At 44.6% G+C, this 16,353-nt stretch overlaps 7 protein-coding genes across 7 annotated transcripts; 4 read left to right on the top strand and 3 right to left on the bottom strand.

Moving 5' to 3' along the window:
- Positions 1-727: 727 nt before the first annotated feature.
- BYT42DRAFT_224436 (uncharacterized protein) lies at positions 728-1,363 on the top strand. The gene has a single exon (XM_051562599.1). It carries the CDS (start codon positions 855-857, stop codon positions 1,218-1,220), a length of 366 nt encoding a protein of 121 aa, XP_051425967.1. The 5' UTR covers positions 728-854; the 3' UTR covers positions 1,221-1,363.
- On the top strand, positions 1,364-2,015 carry BYT42DRAFT_630839 (uncharacterized protein; the record flags this gene model as incomplete). The annotated part of the gene is made up of 1 exon (XM_051572446.1): positions 1,364-2,015. The coding sequence occupies exon 1, from the start codon at positions 1,506-1,508 to the stop codon at positions 2,013-2,015; it is 510 nt and encodes a 169-aa protein (XP_051425968.1). The 5' UTR covers positions 1,364-1,505.
- Positions 2,016-3,207: 1,192 nt separating this feature from the next.
- Positions 3,208-7,396, bottom strand: BYT42DRAFT_559129 (SNF2 family N-terminal domain-containing protein). Its single transcript, XM_051567082.1, has 11 exons — positions 6,929-7,396; positions 6,116-6,855; positions 5,882-6,044; positions 5,749-5,811; positions 5,228-5,682; positions 5,116-5,168; positions 4,383-5,052; positions 3,859-4,314; positions 3,724-3,795; positions 3,592-3,663; positions 3,208-3,531 (listed from the first exon to the last, which is right to left on the bottom strand). The coding sequence occupies exons 1-11, from the start codon at positions 7,044-7,046 to the stop codon at positions 3,436-3,438; spliced, it is 2,958 nt and encodes a 985-aa protein (XP_051425969.1). The 5' UTR covers positions 7,047-7,396; the 3' UTR covers positions 3,208-3,435.
- A 27-nt stretch (positions 7,397-7,423) lies between these two features.
- On the bottom strand, positions 7,424-8,283 carry BYT42DRAFT_224476 (uncharacterized protein). The gene has a single exon (XM_051562600.1). The coding sequence runs from the start codon at positions 8,095-8,097 to the stop codon at positions 7,606-7,608; it is 492 nt and encodes a 163-aa protein (XP_051425970.1). The 5' UTR covers positions 8,098-8,283; the 3' UTR covers positions 7,424-7,605.
- A 62-nt stretch (positions 8,284-8,345) lies between these two features.
- BYT42DRAFT_484293 (uncharacterized protein) lies at positions 8,346-8,589 on the top strand (the record flags this gene model as incomplete). The annotated part of the gene is made up of 2 exons (XM_051563728.1): positions 8,346-8,437; positions 8,502-8,589. Coding segments are annotated over 2 exons (180 nt in total), but the record flags the coding sequence as incomplete, so codon positions are not given.
- A 3,440-nt stretch (positions 8,590-12,029) lies between these two features.
- BYT42DRAFT_611230 (hexokinase-domain-containing protein) lies at positions 12,030-13,681 on the top strand (the record flags this gene model as incomplete). The annotated part of the gene is made up of 4 exons (XM_051571476.1): positions 12,030-12,243; positions 12,312-12,467; positions 12,538-12,647; positions 12,719-13,681. The coding sequence occupies 4 exons, from the start codon at positions 12,030-12,032 to the stop codon at positions 13,679-13,681; spliced, it is 1,443 nt and encodes a 480-aa protein (XP_051425972.1).
- A 54-nt stretch (positions 13,682-13,735) lies between these two features.
- On the bottom strand, positions 13,736-16,155 carry BYT42DRAFT_559140 (NEDD8-activating enzyme E1 regulatory subunit). The gene is made up of 12 exons (XM_051567083.1): positions 16,044-16,155; positions 15,869-15,972; positions 15,638-15,801; positions 15,385-15,574; positions 15,155-15,324; positions 14,960-15,097; positions 14,840-14,899; positions 14,653-14,786; positions 14,392-14,591; positions 14,243-14,332; positions 14,027-14,171; positions 13,736-13,966 (listed from the first exon to the last, which is right to left on the bottom strand). Exons 1-12 carry the CDS (start codon positions 16,103-16,105, stop codon positions 13,807-13,809), a joined length of 1,617 nt encoding a protein of 538 aa, XP_051425973.1. The 5' UTR covers positions 16,106-16,155; the 3' UTR covers positions 13,736-13,806.
- Positions 16,156-16,353: the final 198 nt, after the last annotated feature.

Raw genomic sequence — 16,353 nt, forward strand, 5'->3', positions numbered from 1 at the left:
TAATGTATGCCGTGAATGCTCGGTATTTCCATGAGGTAAATAGCCTCATATTTGACAATGATGACTTTACCTTCTTTGTTCGGATACATGCACGCGAAGCCATGGTTATGATAGAAAGTACATGATATGCAGCGATCTAGTCTTTTTTTTTCTTGCGAAATAAAGTGGGAACGAGTGTTTGTCCAATATGATAATGGAACCATTGGTAAAGAAAAGACATCGTTATGGATTTAAAGAAATGCTTTATTTTAAATACACCTTTTGTTGTTGTGTGTTTGGGCTATGGTTTAGGCTTCCCTATAGATTTCAATAGGAAATTGGGCCAAAAGAAAAGCCAGGGAAAAAAGGTGGCCAGGGGAAAGTGGCCACAAGTGTGACCAGCCAGAGAAAATGGAAAGGTGGCCACAGAAATGTTGGCCACATGGGCAGCTGGCCAGAGGGAATGGCCACCAAAAAGGTGAGCGGAGCGAAACGCAAGAAAAAAACCGTCCGAAAGAGAGGGCCACCGGAGAAGTGGCCCGGATGAAATTCGCCACAGAAAAACCGTCCCAAGAGAGGGCCGCAGGAAAAAAGTGGCCCAGGAGAAATTGCCACAGATAAATGGTCCTTTTTTGGGGCCACAGCAAAGATACTTGTGGCAAGGTCACACAGAAACGGCAGGCGGAACACCGAAGAAGCGGCAAAACACCCAAACCTCAAGAGGAGAGACGCAGAGTGGGGGCCAAAGAGCAAAGGGCGCCAAAAAGCGAAAAAGGCGGCAAGGTGGCCAAGTTATAGGCCAGAGGAGGCCAAAGCAAAACAGCAGCAACAAAAGGCCAGAGGACAAGGGCCGAAAAGAAGACGGTAGGCCAAGCATGGCCAGACCAGAGCGCCGGCAGAAGGCACCAGAGATCCAGGCGCGAAAACAAAAGGCCCAAAGGAACAGGCCACAAAGGAAGCAAGCGCCGGCAACCGAGGCGGAACAGCAGCAACAAGACGGAACACCAAGACCAAAGACGAGGTCGCAAAGGCCAGACCAAAGGACAAAGCTGCGAACAACAGCCAACAGAAAGAGGAAGACGCCACCAACAGACACCGGGCGGCAGGAAAGGCAACCACAGGAGAAGGCCACACGAGACACCAGAAAACCGAGGACACAAAACACAACGGAGCGATCAGGACAACAGACAAACAAACAAAGAAAAGAAGCAAGCAAGCAAAGGGGAAAAAAGAACAGATAAGTATATACAAATTTTTAAAAAGAAAAAGAAGAAAGAAAGGGGGAAAAAAAAAGTGGAAAAAGCGCAACGCATCAAAACTGATGGGATTCGTGAAGGGATTAGATCCCTCGTTTAATCACTTGCTGCAGTGGTCCAAGCTAGTGACACCATTCCCAGTCCATGGGATCCAAGAGAGGGGTGTACTTCCAATCCATTGGGTCGTCGGGAACCACATGAACTGCGTACTCTACCTAGGCGGGTGCCTCCCAGTCAGACTCCTCGGTCTTTCCAAGAGGTTCCCAATCCATGGGATCGTCCAAGGCGTCCTGGATGGGAGCCACAGGCAGGTGCGGGGCAAATGAAACAGTGAAAGAAGGCACAGAGGCCGAAGGAGAAGAAGAAGTGGGCGCAAAGGCCGAAGAAGAAACAGGCACAGTGGCCAAAGAAGAAGGCACAACGGCCGGAGGAGAAGGCACTGAGGCCGAAACAGACGATGGCGCAGAGGCCGACAGAGGCAAAGGAACGGAAGCGGAAGAGGAGGACAAAGAGAAGGAAAAGATGAAAGGCCGCGAGGGAAGAAGACGCCGGCAAAAGATAAAGGAACAGGAAGGCACAGAGGCCAAAACAGAGGCAGGCATGGAGGCCGCAGAAGAAGTGGGCACGACGGCTTTACGCACGACGGCAGGAGAGATCGAAGGCACTGAGGCCACGGAAGACAAAGAGGAACGGGAGGACTTGCTTGCATTCAATGCACGGCGAAGAGGTGTTTTTCAGGAACTTGCGGTTCGGCATGATGAGAAGCTTGTAAATCAATAAAGATAAAGAAAAAGAAAAAAAAAAGGATTTCGCCGTCGTTTTATATGATTTTTCTTTTTCGCAAGTCATGGCAAGGTTGAAACGCAGCCATCGAATGAAAAACCAAAAAATACGAGCTTTGCGAGATTTGGATGTAGAAAGACGTCCGCATTTGTATAGATGCGCAAAATTAATTCACGAGTATCCCGGAAACAACTGGGAAGATACAAGAATGTTTCTCCTTATGAAAAGTTTCACACACGTCTTCAAGAAAAAGACAAAAGGACCAGGCATTAAAAGAAGTCCAAGCGGACATTTTGATGTTTTCAAGTTCGAAAGGCATCGAACAAGATGGAAGCGGTCCATGGGCCCGATTCACTTGATTCTGTCTTAAGGAACGGCATCCATTACTTTTGTACAGATTTTGATCCATCCGAAACCGGCCTTTTCATGACGAATCCGTACAAATTCGAAGCATCTCTGTAGAGGCGCATTGGGCCGAGTTACGGTTTTTTTCCTTATTTTTTGCACCCATCCATCAACATACGCCTAAGGGATCAGCTGTAATAAGATATATGACACCGAAAAGGTATGGTTTTTCAACAGGATGATCAAGCACGTGCCATAATGTCAGAAAAATAAGCTGGTTCAGGCAACATAATAAGTTGGATCCACGGAGTTACAAAATCGCTGTATGCATCCCAGACCGCAGCGCTTGGCTACTGTAATTTTAAAAAGACGTCGTATAGATTTTTTTTTTGAGGAACCTTCGATAAATATATATGATTTGCATTGTTTCGAGTATATGGCAGGTTATTTCTTCTTGGCTGGTAACTTGGCTGTATAACAAGATTGTGTTGTTTTCTAGCATTTGCATGACTGGTTAAATAAGGCGTTGGTTGACTTGGTCATAAAATTCTGTAGGGTCCATTCCCATTGAATATATCGTTTAACGGGATTATCACTTGCCGAATTGTCGAATTTGTATTTTTGGTATTTTGGACGATAGATATAGCGGTAAAAAGAAACATGTATTGCTAATAGGGCTATCTGAACCGATGCAGGGCAAGGTCCGTGCTCCGAATAGACCGAATTTAGAAAAACTGAGGCGGAATCAAAATGGCAATTCCGGCGATCCCAGGAACTTCTGGGGGATGCTTTGTAACCATACAATAATGTACGCAGTTGCTTTTTGCAAGACTCACAGTGATGGGTGCATTATTTGTACGCACGTAGACTGCTTTCCAAAAAGTTTAGGTAGGAATTTGGTCATGGTTTAGGGGTACGCGCCTTTTTGGGAATTCTATCCATAATTTTTCAAGGGGGACTGTACAAGAGCGCACATTAAAAGAGAAATCAGGAAATGAAGAGTAAACTAAATACAGAAATGCTAATAACGAAAGAAATAAATGAAGAAGATACAAGGAATTATGCACAATGTTTATGAATGTCGGCGACTGCCAAACAATATCTGAAGATCTTGCAATTGTCGGGTTTTCGCTTCATTATGGGACATGTAGAGCTCATTCACGAGTACCTAGTCATTGCCATGTCAATCGTCTCCATACCACTGCACCTTAAAAATATAATGCCTTACATGTTTTCTATCCTGAATTTCGAGAATTCTTTCTTCCACTGTGTCCCGCATGATAAATCGAGTAACAATCACCTAGTGACGATCCATCAATATCTACCGTAAACGTTGACTCATCCTATTTACTCGACTTACATCACTCTGCTGTCCCAATCGATGCACGCGATCAATGGCCTGGGCTTCCACAGCGAAATTCCACCACGGATCCTGTGACGAAAGAGAGCATGAATTACAAATGTTCGGTCACCTTAATGGATGCTCGTTATTTACCATCATGAGCACTCGACTAGCACACGTCAAATTGAGGCCGACGCCACCCGCGCGTAAACTGATGAGAAGAACCGTCGACATATTGTTGGGATCGTCCGATGAAAAACTTGCAAGCACTTTTTCGCGATGCATTTGCGACTGGCTACCGTCCAGGCGACTAAATCGGATATTTTCTTGTTGCAGAGCAATCTGGATAAGATCCAAAAAGCTGGTAAACTGCGAAAAGACCACTGTCTTTCGACCTTCACGCTGATATACACGCAAGTGACGCAACATGGCATCGATCTTGGTCGACGATCGGTAGCCACCCACCGCACGTCGAATATCTACCGCGTTGCCTCCGTTATTGACTCCGTCTTCTGACCGTCGTTTGACCACTTCAAGTAGATTGTCCTGGGTAAAGGAACCTTGGCGACAAATCGGGCATTCGCCCAAACATCCTTCATCTTCTTTTTTCTAATCAATGAAAGGTGAACATTTCTTATTTACCCAATCTAGACGGTTGCTTTTCACTAAGCAATTACCTGGAGATAACCCATGACGCACGGTCGACACGCCATATGCATACAGGGCATCATGATCAGTACATCGACTGTTTCGAAACAGATGGGACATTCGTCTGGAGCGGCCGATGATAGATCATCTTGACCTTCTGATTGCCCCTTTTGTCGATCCAGCAGACCTTGCAATACGCTGATCCCAAATTTTTGCTGCTCACTGCTGATATTCCCTCCGCTGGTGGGGTTCGTTTCCGTACTACCATACTTGGCAATGAGCCCCTCGAGCGAAATGAACCCACCATCTTTCGTCATGATATCGCTGTTTTCGGTAACTGATTTGTTGCCAAGCACCAGGTAAGGGTGGCACGATACTTGTCGTAGTCGCATTAAAAGTTGAAAAATGGACGCATAGTTGCTGAGCGCCTTGCCTGCGGCGCAAAAATGGGAGAATTTGGTCTTGGAATCGGTATACAGGGAATCGTAAATATCTTGTTCCGGGGGAGAAAAGTCAAGGTATTCAATATTGATCTGTTTTAAAGGAAGCGGCACCATAGGGTCACCATTGACATCACGCATATTTTTCGTACGCCGTAATACAATCGGTTCCAACACCGACTGAACCGCTGACAGTGCGCGCGGATCTTTCTTTTCAAAGGGTATGGTGATGAACGTTCGCCAAAACGTGTAGTTTGCCCTGTTCACATCTGGCATTCAGTATCATGGCAACATGCGGATTGCGTTCCCATTGCTATCTTACCAAGGTTCATGCTTGAGGAAACGGACGAGGGAAAAGAGATCCTCCAGTTTATTCTGCGTCGGAAGATCAGTATTCATGATTTCTGATGGATGCAAATTATTCAGCTGCTTACCTGGATAGGTGTTCCTGTCACAGCCCAGCGTCGCCGGGATGGAATAGAACAACATGCTCGTGAAGTTTTACTGAGACGATTCTTGATGTGATGCGCTTCGTCCAACACAATTCTCCAAAATTCAACGTCGAAAACACTGTTTTCTAATCGATCCCATTCCGACATGACCGTACCATAAGTGGTGATAAGCACATCGGGCGCAGATCCATTCCATCGACACAGCCGCGTACGAAGATCTGTATCACGTTGTCCTCCGTAATACACTTCCACCTTAATCGTATCCACCTTTGACGCTCGAACAACTTCATCACGCCACTGAGCCAGCAGTGACATGGGACAGATGATCAGCGTAGTTGGTGAAGCATTGGGATGATTGGACGGCAGTGGCGAATGGGGCTGAAATCGATTGGTATGTATAAGACTGAGAATTTCAATCGTCTTGCCCAGACCCATTTCTGTGAATAATAACATTCGTCACACAGTCAGTTGTTGTTGATGCTGAAAAACGTTGAATCACTTACCATCTGCCAATATACCGCCGCGCTCCTGTTGCTTTGATTCGGGAAACCGGAGTGAAAGCTCACCTGGATTTGGACAAGATAAAAAGTCAGCGCAAATCATTCAGGGTACCAAAAGAGTGTGTATGATGTCTACCTGAATATGGATTAAAGTAAAAATGCGATGGAAGTTGCTGGTTCAACGGAGCATCGGGATCTTTTGGAAACGGATACTCTTCCCATAAAGGATGCATAGCACGAATATGGGAGTCTTCATTATCCGTATCCAAGGCCTCCTTGGCCAACATCCATGCAAGTGCCTACCACATGAAAAAAAGACATGAGGTTCGTTGCCGACCTAACAGGACACTTTGGTTGCAAAGACACGTACACGTTTTTGATATGGTTTCAACTCGAATGCCATGGTTTCTGGGGTTTCCATAGGAGTAATTTGAGCATCGAATATTTGCGCCTTTTCATAGATGGTATCCAGCTGGTTATCCGACACTTCTTTATTTTCGTCATTATCCGTTGCCGTTTCTTCTTCCTCGGTTGCTGTCGCCGTAACCTTTTCTAAGGTCTGCACTGACTGCGCGATGAGATCCTGCACCTCGGTTTCTTCTAAGCCTTTGGCCAGATTCATGCGCTGAATAGCTGATCGGGATGACTTTAAGCCAAGAGAGCGAATAATCCCAAGCAACGCCAAAGTCTGGTCGCGTTCCTGTCGCTCCTCATCAGTCTCGGCTGTTTGATTTAATATTGAACGTTCTTGATTAATGGATCGTTTGATGTGCGTTCGATTGAAAGCGTTGTCATTAAAGTAACATCGCAGCTGCAGGATAATATCGTCACCGATCTTTAACACATGAGGACACCAGACAACGGTTGCCTCAAATTGACACAAATTAAAATCCAAGAGCTTGGAAACATATCTGGAAACGTCTTGCGGCAATCGGCCAATCTCGCGGCCGTCTACTGTAGCAAATCGTACAATCGTGTTTTCTTTCTTTTGCGCATGTCCAAATCGATTCTTTTTGGTCGGGGGTTGCATCATGGCCGCAGGTTTCGATCGCTCAATGGCAATGGAATTTCCCTCCTTCACAGGGCTAACACCCTTGTAAATGGACCAACCTATACTCCTAATCCAGTCAATCATCTGATCCGATCCGACCGACCGATCGGTAACATGTCAAAACGTTTTTACCTGAGATGACAAGCTCGCCAATATAATATCTATTAGGATTCCATTTAGGCTGACTAGTGTCTGGCTGCTGGGACTGGGCTGGATTGGCAGGTGGCGATTGTGTAAAAGAGGGGCTCATGGACGTTGTAAAAAAAGCGTTGATGGTGGCCTCGAGATTGCCTTCGTTCCTTACTAAAAGATGCTGAAGCCAAGCATCTGGGGCATCGTTGCCCAAGATGGCTCGCAGATGCTCCATTTTCTCGGATAGTGGTGATCGCGGCTGTTCTGGTGCAGCGATCGGCTGGGGTGGAGTGACCTCATTAGGCTCCTGCTCGAAGAATCGCCGTTTTCTACTGTCTTCGGCCATAAACGCGTCGCGCAGGAAAATTGATCAATCGCGCGATCAGCAAAGAAAAAAATCATATCCTCGCGTTTATCTTGTCAAAAGCAGTCCCATTAGCCTCCGCTGCTGTTCGGGGTTCAATAAATTTACTACGATGACTCGTCGACTGTTATCTTTTCTTTTCTTCCACTATCAACTTTGACCAACGTCTCCAACATTACTGTTGCGATCGAAACTTTCAATGATCTTGTGCAAGTGCAAGTGAAAAAAACGGTGTCTGCTCTACGCGAACATCATTCAAGTGCCGACATTCCCGACGTTGTTGCCGAATACGAACGGAAGTTCAACATCGTACTCAGTGGTCAAATGGTTCAGCGACCGTGTAACCTGGTTCAGATGCAAGCATTACGGTGGCAGTAGAATTCGTAAGGGTGGTGTCGACGATGAAGCCGTCGAGGGCGAAGAAACTTCGGGCTGCCCGGCCACTCATCATGGGCAGCCCGAAATTTGGCTGCGGATGCTTCATCAATGTGAGGCCCTCAAAATTGAGTGGAGTGAATGTTGGAGCGATATGACACAAAACGGCGTCGCATCCTTGTGCGGCAAGAGTCAAGTGGCATTTGTAAAGCAGAATGAGACCCAAGCTAGGAAGAGGAAGCATGGGTCGAGCCGTGCGACACTGGATGGTCCACGTAATGGAAGACAGATGGCAAGGTAAAATAGGTATCTGCTTTTTGTTTATGTGAACTAATTTTTGTTTAGACAATCTGGTGAAGGATATCACCCTGTATCCGCAGCGATACCGAGACTTCATCAATGCATGCAAGACCAATGGCACTGTTGTCATCGGTTATGCCAGGAAGTCTCCAGGACCTGAACCGGAGGAAGTGCAAGCCCGATTGAGGCCATGGTCACACAGCTGCGAAGCTTGGTTTCTGGTTGATCTTATCATTCTGCCGACTTCGCAACCAATCGCCGATCGTGATGACACCACTGTCCGAACGGTGAAAGGTGCAGATGGCACAAGCAAGGGTAAGGTGCTCGTTTGGTTTACTGTACTCTAACTGTCTCACTCTTTTGGATAGACATGATCGCTTTTATAACCGCGCGCAAAGCGAAGTAATCCCTGTGGTTATTGATTACGCTGGTCTCACAACGGATCCAGATGACCTGTTGCTGTTTGTGAGGTAAAATCCGACAGAATTACTGCATTACAGTGCTATTTGAAGCTTACTGCCTCACTACTTAGAGTCATAAAAACATCGCGGAGATATACGTGGACAGGCTGCTGACGGTCTACAAAGTGGAGCGCCACAGCCGTCAGCAACTTTTGGAGGATGAAAGCTGCAGACAGTAATTTAGTTGTAGGACCAAATCGGTACAACGGGTTTCCGTAGATATTGAACTTTATTGAACTGATCAAAATACATGCAGACTTCCTTGAATAAAGAGTCAATAACATATCAATATGGCCAGGGGAATCCGTTTCTAAAGTTCTTTTCTGCGGACTGTACTAGCGATAGTGGGATCTTCGGCCTTCGATGACTTGTCTTAATCAAGATATAATGACGACCTGATAAAATCAGCTTTGGCCTCGATAACAACACTAATTCCAAGATGAAGATATCGAAGCTTTCCTCATCTCTCACTACTGTTCGAGATTCACTCAACATCATCATCATCATCCCAATTCCGATTGACGTGAACACTATTTCTCATTTTCTTGAAAGCTTTTTTTATTTTTTATTATTTATTATTAAGGCGTAGATAGAGATAATGTGCGCCCGCAAGTTAAAACTTGATAATGTCATTGGCTTGCAGATATGTTTTTGAGACACCAACCTTGTGCGTATGAGTGCTTGAATTTTGATTTTGCGCCAGACGTTATCGGCTCCAACCCAAACAACAGAGCTTTCGCTTCTTTTGCTCCAAGTGCATATCTTTCTCTCTGATGATTATTCCGATGATTCTTTGTTAAAGGGCTATAATTTATTGGAATCATTTACGAGCTTGATGACTTTAGAACAAAGGCGAGGAGCAAGTAGAATATCTTTGATTGATGGCATGTTCATATAAAAAGAACGTCTCAGACATGATCTGTTGTATAAAATTCAGTAACCGCGTCCTGAAATTCAGTAACTGCATGATCCAGAGCTTGCAACTCCGAGGATACCCCAGTACGTGGGGCCCGCTTGTTGATTTGGTTTATCCTATGCCTTTGATTTGTGTTCTCAAAAAATATAAAGCATCGTTTTCTTCGTGGTATATTTCATTATCATGGGTTCATAAGCCGTAGCCTAATGGTTGGATCAAAAATATAGGAAAAAACCGTAACTCGGCCCGGTGCGCCTCTACAGAGATGCTTCGAATTTGTACGGATTCTAAGGCGGTTTCGGATGGATGAAAATCTGAACAAAAGTAATGGAGTGCCTTGGGACAGGATCAAGTGAATCGGACCCATGGACCGCTTCCATCTTGTTCGATGCCTTTCGGACTTGAAAATCATCAAAGAAGTCCGCTTGGACTTCTTCAATGCACCGTCCTTTTTCTTTTTCTTGAAGACGTATGTGAAACTTTTCATAATGAGAAACCTTCTTGTTGCTTCCCTATTGTTGCCGGGATACCAATGAATTAATTTTACGTATTGATACAAATTCGGCACGTCTCTCTACACCCAATTCTCGCAAAGTTAGTCTTTTTCCACTTTTCATCGAATGGCCGCCTTTCAACCATTGATACAAAAAAAAAGGAAATAAGAGAACGGCAAAGAATTTTTTGATTTTTTGCTCCTCTTTCGTTTTCTTTTCCTCTCCCCAAACACCCTTTGCCGTCACTGCCGACCGACCTCCTGATAGTACTAACCTCTGTATGGCAGCTGGGCCTAACATTTTGTAGGTTTCAAGCCGCTCTGCTCTGTTCTGCTCTTTCGGTGACGACTTGGTGCCCGCTGGTTGGCGTTTCAGCAAGTTTTGGCTGTACTAACATTTTGTAGGCTTCCGACCAGAAGAGCCGGCTTCCGAGCCCATAGTATAGGCTATAAGTTGGACGGGGGTTGGAATAGGGGAACAAGTTACAACAACTTGGCTGGGCAAGTTGTTGGTTAGAGGTCACCCGTCTTAACTCATAGCTGAATGCTATCGATACAATAGTTCTTTTTTACTAGTTTTTTTTTTTTTTTTTTTTCTTTTTTTTAATTCAAACTCTCTTACAATAAAGAACCTCATCTTGTGCATTACAGGATTTATTTTTATAGTTTCTTTTTGGCATATTGAAAATCGGAGCAGCTTTTATAAACAGTGCCAACTTACGGGTTGCAATAGAAAAAGAGATTTTTACCACACGTTCGCACATGCCTTCGTCAAAGCTACTTTTTTTTGAGTTGAAACATCATCCAAATCATATTGATATAGAACGTTTACAATGAATAACTGCCAACAACTATTCAGAACAAAAAAAAAAAAAAAAAAAAAAAAAAAAAAAAAAAAAAAAAATGTAGCATGCAGATGTTTTAAATTGGATTCACTGATTCAGTGCATTCGTGTCTTTCGTCTATTGATCATATGGTGAACTTGTCTCTTGAGGCGCCTTTGCTGGAGGACAACCCTTTGGGTATTTCCATCCGCGACTGTTTGGCAGAAATGAAAACAGGTAACCAACATTCAAACAGCGAAAGCGTTTGCAACACAGGAATTTTTTTTTCAGAACAACCGTGAAGCTATACCTTGAATACGCGTCAGGTAGATCTCATCTTTCGAAGCATTGCCAAAATCGTACAATTACGTTTGTCCACTTTGCTCGATAAGATACCCTAACTCCTACGCTCCTCAAGCGAAGCATATAGCCTGGTGCGACGTGGAGATGAAAAGAATGCTGTATACGAGTCGTCGTTGGGATCCACGACATTCCTGTAAGTTGGCCTCTTTTCACCCTTCTGCTCGTCGTTAGCTAGACACAATATACGGCCCGTGTTTCCGCTTCATTGGTGAACTTGGCGGGAGGCGATCACTCCAGCGAATCGAATAGACGGGGACCTTGAGAGGACCTGAAATTCTTACTCAGCAGATGAGGCTCGACGTAACCGGGGAGTATCTGGACCGGCATAGCGACAGTAACGTCTCTTGCTCGGGTGATGATGAATGACTGGGTAAAACTTGTACGGCTGAAGACGAGTTCGCGGGAAAAGGTATGATCCATCATATTGTTATGACCGTGATTGGGGCATGCTACTTCCCTGACGTCAAAGTAAAAATATGTGGCCACCTATCACTGATGAAAAGCATACTAAAGCATCATTTCTTTCCCTTCGATTCTTTGCAGGGTTCAGCAAATTTCTGACATCGCTTTTGATTGATCTGTGACATCAGTTTTAAATGATCAACGACATTGATTTTAATCAGCTGCGACATTGGTGCTGGATTCGCGTATCTCATTTTCTTTTTTATTTGCCAACACCGGCCCGGTGTTGGTTTTTTATTCAGAATCGAATGACATACAAATTTGTCAGCCTACTTCTTTCGACGAAATTTCGTGTTCCGCTAATCAAGGAGTGCCAGGCTCACGCTTCTTAGTTGCTAGGTGTGACAATAGCTTAATTGCCCGTCGAATAAAATCTTCGAGTAATCCCCAGCAATAACAAACATTCTGCATTGGGATATCTGAAACCAGCCAAACCGTTGAATTTGTGCCACTTTTTTTTTAGTTTTTTTGAGAAATGCGTTATTTTTTCCCTTGTCTTTGTTGCTTTCCTTACTCGTGTTTGTAATTTTATATTTTATCAACATGCCAGCTCCACCTGAAGCTACGACTATCAAGGACATCAATGGCAGTCCCGAACAGGAGGCCTATATGAAGTGCCTTATTGAACAGCTTACCATTACCCCCGATAAGCTGTCGAGGATCTGTGAACATTTCAAGGGTGAAATGACCAAAGGTCTCAACAAGGAAGGTCATACACTTGCTATGATCCCATCGTACGTCGAAGGCCGCCTCACAGGTTTGTTTATATTTAATTCCCATTTTTGTCCATGAAGAGACGTTGTAACACGCATGAATGCCTCTTAGGTGAGGAAAAAGGCAACTTTTTGGCGCTCGACTTGGGTGGTACAAACCTTCGTGTGGTGCTTGTGACACTGGAAGGTCAAGGCAAATTCAAGACAGTGTCTACCAAGGCCAGAATTTCGGATACGCTGAAGACGGGCCCCATGCGTGATCTTTGTGGTAAATAAAAGCAAACACATGTCAAGATGCTAGTACGAAGGGATCTCACCATATATGTCTGGTGCAACAGATTACATTGCCGATTGTATTGATACTTTCCTCACGGAACAAGGTTTAGAAGATCAAGAGACAGAACTTCCCCTTGGTTACACCTTTTCTTTCCCGGTACTGCAGTCCAAGGTAGGTGACCTTATTGGTAATATTCTTGTCATGCGCAAGTCCGGTTAATTGGATACCTATTTTTTGTTCAGATCAATCGCGGTACTTTGTTGACGTGGACCAAGGGTTTCTCATGTACCGGCGCCGTGGGCAAGGATCCTGTCATTCTCCTTCAAGACGCATTATTAAAGAAGCATTTGCCTGTTAAAGTGACGGCCCTTGTCAACGACACGGTCGGCACGCTCTTGTCAAACGCGTATAACAAACCAGATACGATTGCCGGTCTTATCTTAGGCACTGGCTCCAACGGTGCGTACATTGAACAGATGGACAAAATTGGTAAATGGCAAGGCGGTAAAACCGCTTTCCCTGAAATGATCATCAACATGGAATTCGGTGCTTTCGACAACGAACGGGTGGTCCTGCCATTGACCCGCTATGATAATAAGCTTGACAGAGAATCTATCAATCCCCACAGTCAGATTTTCGAAAAACTGATCTCCGGCATGTATCTTGGTGAGATTGTGCGCAACGTCCTCACCGATATGATGGACCGCGAATTGCTGTTCCAGCGTAGTGAAGGTTTTGACGCCAAAACGGCGTCCAAGGAAATTTCGGTCCAATGGGGTTTCGAAACCTCGTACATGTCGAATATAGAAGACGATTCAACTAGCAATCTTTCGCGAACCAAAGAAGTCCTGGATACAAATCTCAGTATTCAGAATGCATCCGAAACGGATTGTCGAATTATCAAGCGTGTCTGTGAACTTGTCGGTACGCGTGCAGCCCGCCTAGCTGGATGTGCTATTGCTGCCATCGTCCAACATTGCGGTGTTAACGAAAAAGGAGCCGATATTGGTATCGACGGCTCTTTGTACGAATTCTATCCATCCTTCGAAAAGCGTACATATCAAGCCATCAGTGAACTCATGCCCGAGTATCCCGACATTACCAAGGTGGTGCGCTTGGGTCTCGCTCGAGATGGCAGCGGTGTAGGTGCAGCTTTGTGCGCTTGCGTTGCAGCACGCATGGAGGACATCAAGAGTAAAGCTTAGAGAGGAAAGAGGGAGACCAATGTATTTCTATCCTGTACGTATGTATGTATTTATGGGTAAATGTGTCTTTAAAATTATAACTTCTTTATTGACGAAAAAATAAAAAAAAATTGTACATGGAATTATCACAATTCAAACACACTGCTTGTGGAAGAAATGCCATTGAAGACGCACGTATTATTGAGCGGAACATATTGATGAGTAATGAGTTTGATCACTTCCTGAGATACCAAGCCTCCCATGAGTGCTGCCAGATTCGGGGTCTCTTGGTTGTTGAAGCGTACGCTACATGTCTCTCATGTCAGAACTGTCTTATAATATGATCCCGCCACTCGGAACACTTACAAATTGATGATGGCTTTGTCAATGGTGTCGGACCGTTGCATGAGGGTAGTGATCGTTGATTCCGGCAACCCCAGGTTATGCAGCGTAGCTATCACTTGCTGTCGTAACAACTGTACATCTTCCTCATTATCACCACCTCGATCCCCTGGTTTATGAAGTTGATATATAAATAAATAAGTTCCAAGTTCACAAAAACATAAAAGATCCCGTTTATACCTGGCCATCTCTGATACGCGCTGTAGAATCGATCCGCAGCACGGTAAGCGATGTAATAGGCCAAATTTTCATCTTGCTGCAGCGTAGTTTCTTTTGAACCCAGGTTAATAATATATACATGGCGCAAGGAGATCCATCTGTTGACATACCAATCTTTTGTGTCTTTGGCTTGGCAACATACTCGTCCAGTAAACTTCGGTATCGAATAATTTTGATGTGAGCCGCGTTTTTACAGAAGCCTTCAATCGTATCAGCGGGAATACTATCACGGGAGAGTTCCAAATCCTCAAGCCATTGATGAACCCGAGATTGGACAATAACAAGATCGGCTAAAGCTTTCTGGCGATAACTAACAAGACATGAGCTGAGCACACATTTGGGAGATTGACCCTGTTTCAAAAGGCGCTTACGCATTCTGTAAACCGATGTAATTGTTTGTATCAGATTTCATATCGGGCAATTTTCCTGGTAAAGGAAGCTGGCCTTCACCTTCATTGGCTACAAAGTCGGCGATAGCTCGAGCAATGATCCAAAACGGTTCGGACTACAGAACACAAGTATGAATACCTATTTCACAAATGAATTTGGTGACCTTACATCAGCGGTCAAATTTTGACAAGCAGGATCCTCAAATATTCGACGGACGTCACTGGGAATCTACACAAGACGGTGAGTAAACAACAGTTCAACAAAACAGCGCTTTGCCCCTGTACGAACCTCACATGAGGAAGATAGCCGCCAGACATTGGCAATGGCTTCATCGAAATTTTCTTCGTCAACCGTGCGTTTTCCAGCCTTGATGTTTTCTTTCAATTCGTTTCGTTCAGCATAAGTCTTTGGTAACTTTCCGTCATGCTATCCCTTTTTCATTTAGTGAACATAGACGAATGAGAATGAGGTCATCCATATTACCTTTGCCTTCCAATCTTCGATATATTTGAGAATAACAATTACAAAAGGAACATGAGCGTGATCGGTCTGATCCAGTTTGGCAAGATCAAACTTTTTCGCATATTCCACCAACTGAACAAAAGGCTGATTCAAGCGCAGATCCGTCACGTTCTCCGGGTGTGTTTCAATGACTAAAAAAGACAACAACCGGTGAGTACGTAGGTGACGCGTATGAGATGCTGAATACGAACTGGCATGTTCTGGTGCTTGAATGCGGAAATAACCGCAAAGACCCTTGGAGCGAATGACGATAAGGACTTTTTTCGTCTGCTCGCAGAAGCTTGCTAAGCGAATGATATCATCCTCGTGAATATTGGAAGCGATGATGGTATGAAAAGGTGTAAAAAACTCGGGTTCCTGAAGAATCATGTCCGATGGAGCCTACCATTATTGAGATTTTCGGGTCAGCTGGGACAAATATCGCAAAATTATGCGTTTCGTTACCTTGACTGTCCAGTTGGCTTTCACGTCCTCGTTAAGTTCCTTCAATAATTCGACAACACATTTCGCTTTCGGCTGATTAAGACTGCTCGATTCGAGAAAGAAGTTACTGCGAATGTCGTCTTCCTGCACCAACTGGTCATCGACAACAGTGATGTTACCGACACCTACAATGGTATGAAACGCCAATTTTTTAGAACCTTTCTCAGCGAATACCGATGCTCGTTTCATTACCTGGAAGGATAAGGTTTTTCAACACTTCGCAGCCTGTCGAAGTAGCGCCGAGAAGGCAAACCGTTGCACTTTCCAAAGCGGTCTGTCCCGTAGCAGCCCAAAGACTTGTACAAGGGGAATAACAGGTGTGAGAAATGAATATACGCGTTGCATCTGTCTTCAATCGATCTATTACCGAAGCTGACGATCGTATTTTTGTGATTTTAAATCCGGCGTAGGAACAGCAACTGCGGACATGACAAAAAAGCTGTTGAAAGTTGGTTCCAAGCACACAATTGCCCAAAAGAATGCAAAAAGAATGACTGCGGGGTTCGAAACTGGAGCAAGCCGTATCATATTGCCATAAACGCAACTCCGAATCCCCAAACTCCCCTTCATATGGCCATCGATTGATTGTATGTAGTACTGTATGCACACAGAAAGAAAGAGAGAGAGAGAGCGCACCCGCACTTACGGTGATAAACATCTGGGTCGGTGCGCTTTAT

This window comes from Radiomyces spectabilis (assembly GCF_025331425.1).
Source record: "Radiomyces spectabilis strain NRRL 2753 chromosome Unknown BYT42scaffold_3, whole genome shotgun sequence".
Taxonomy (NCBI): domain Eukaryota; kingdom Fungi; phylum Mucoromycota; class Mucoromycetes; order Mucorales; family Radiomycetaceae; genus Radiomyces; species Radiomyces spectabilis.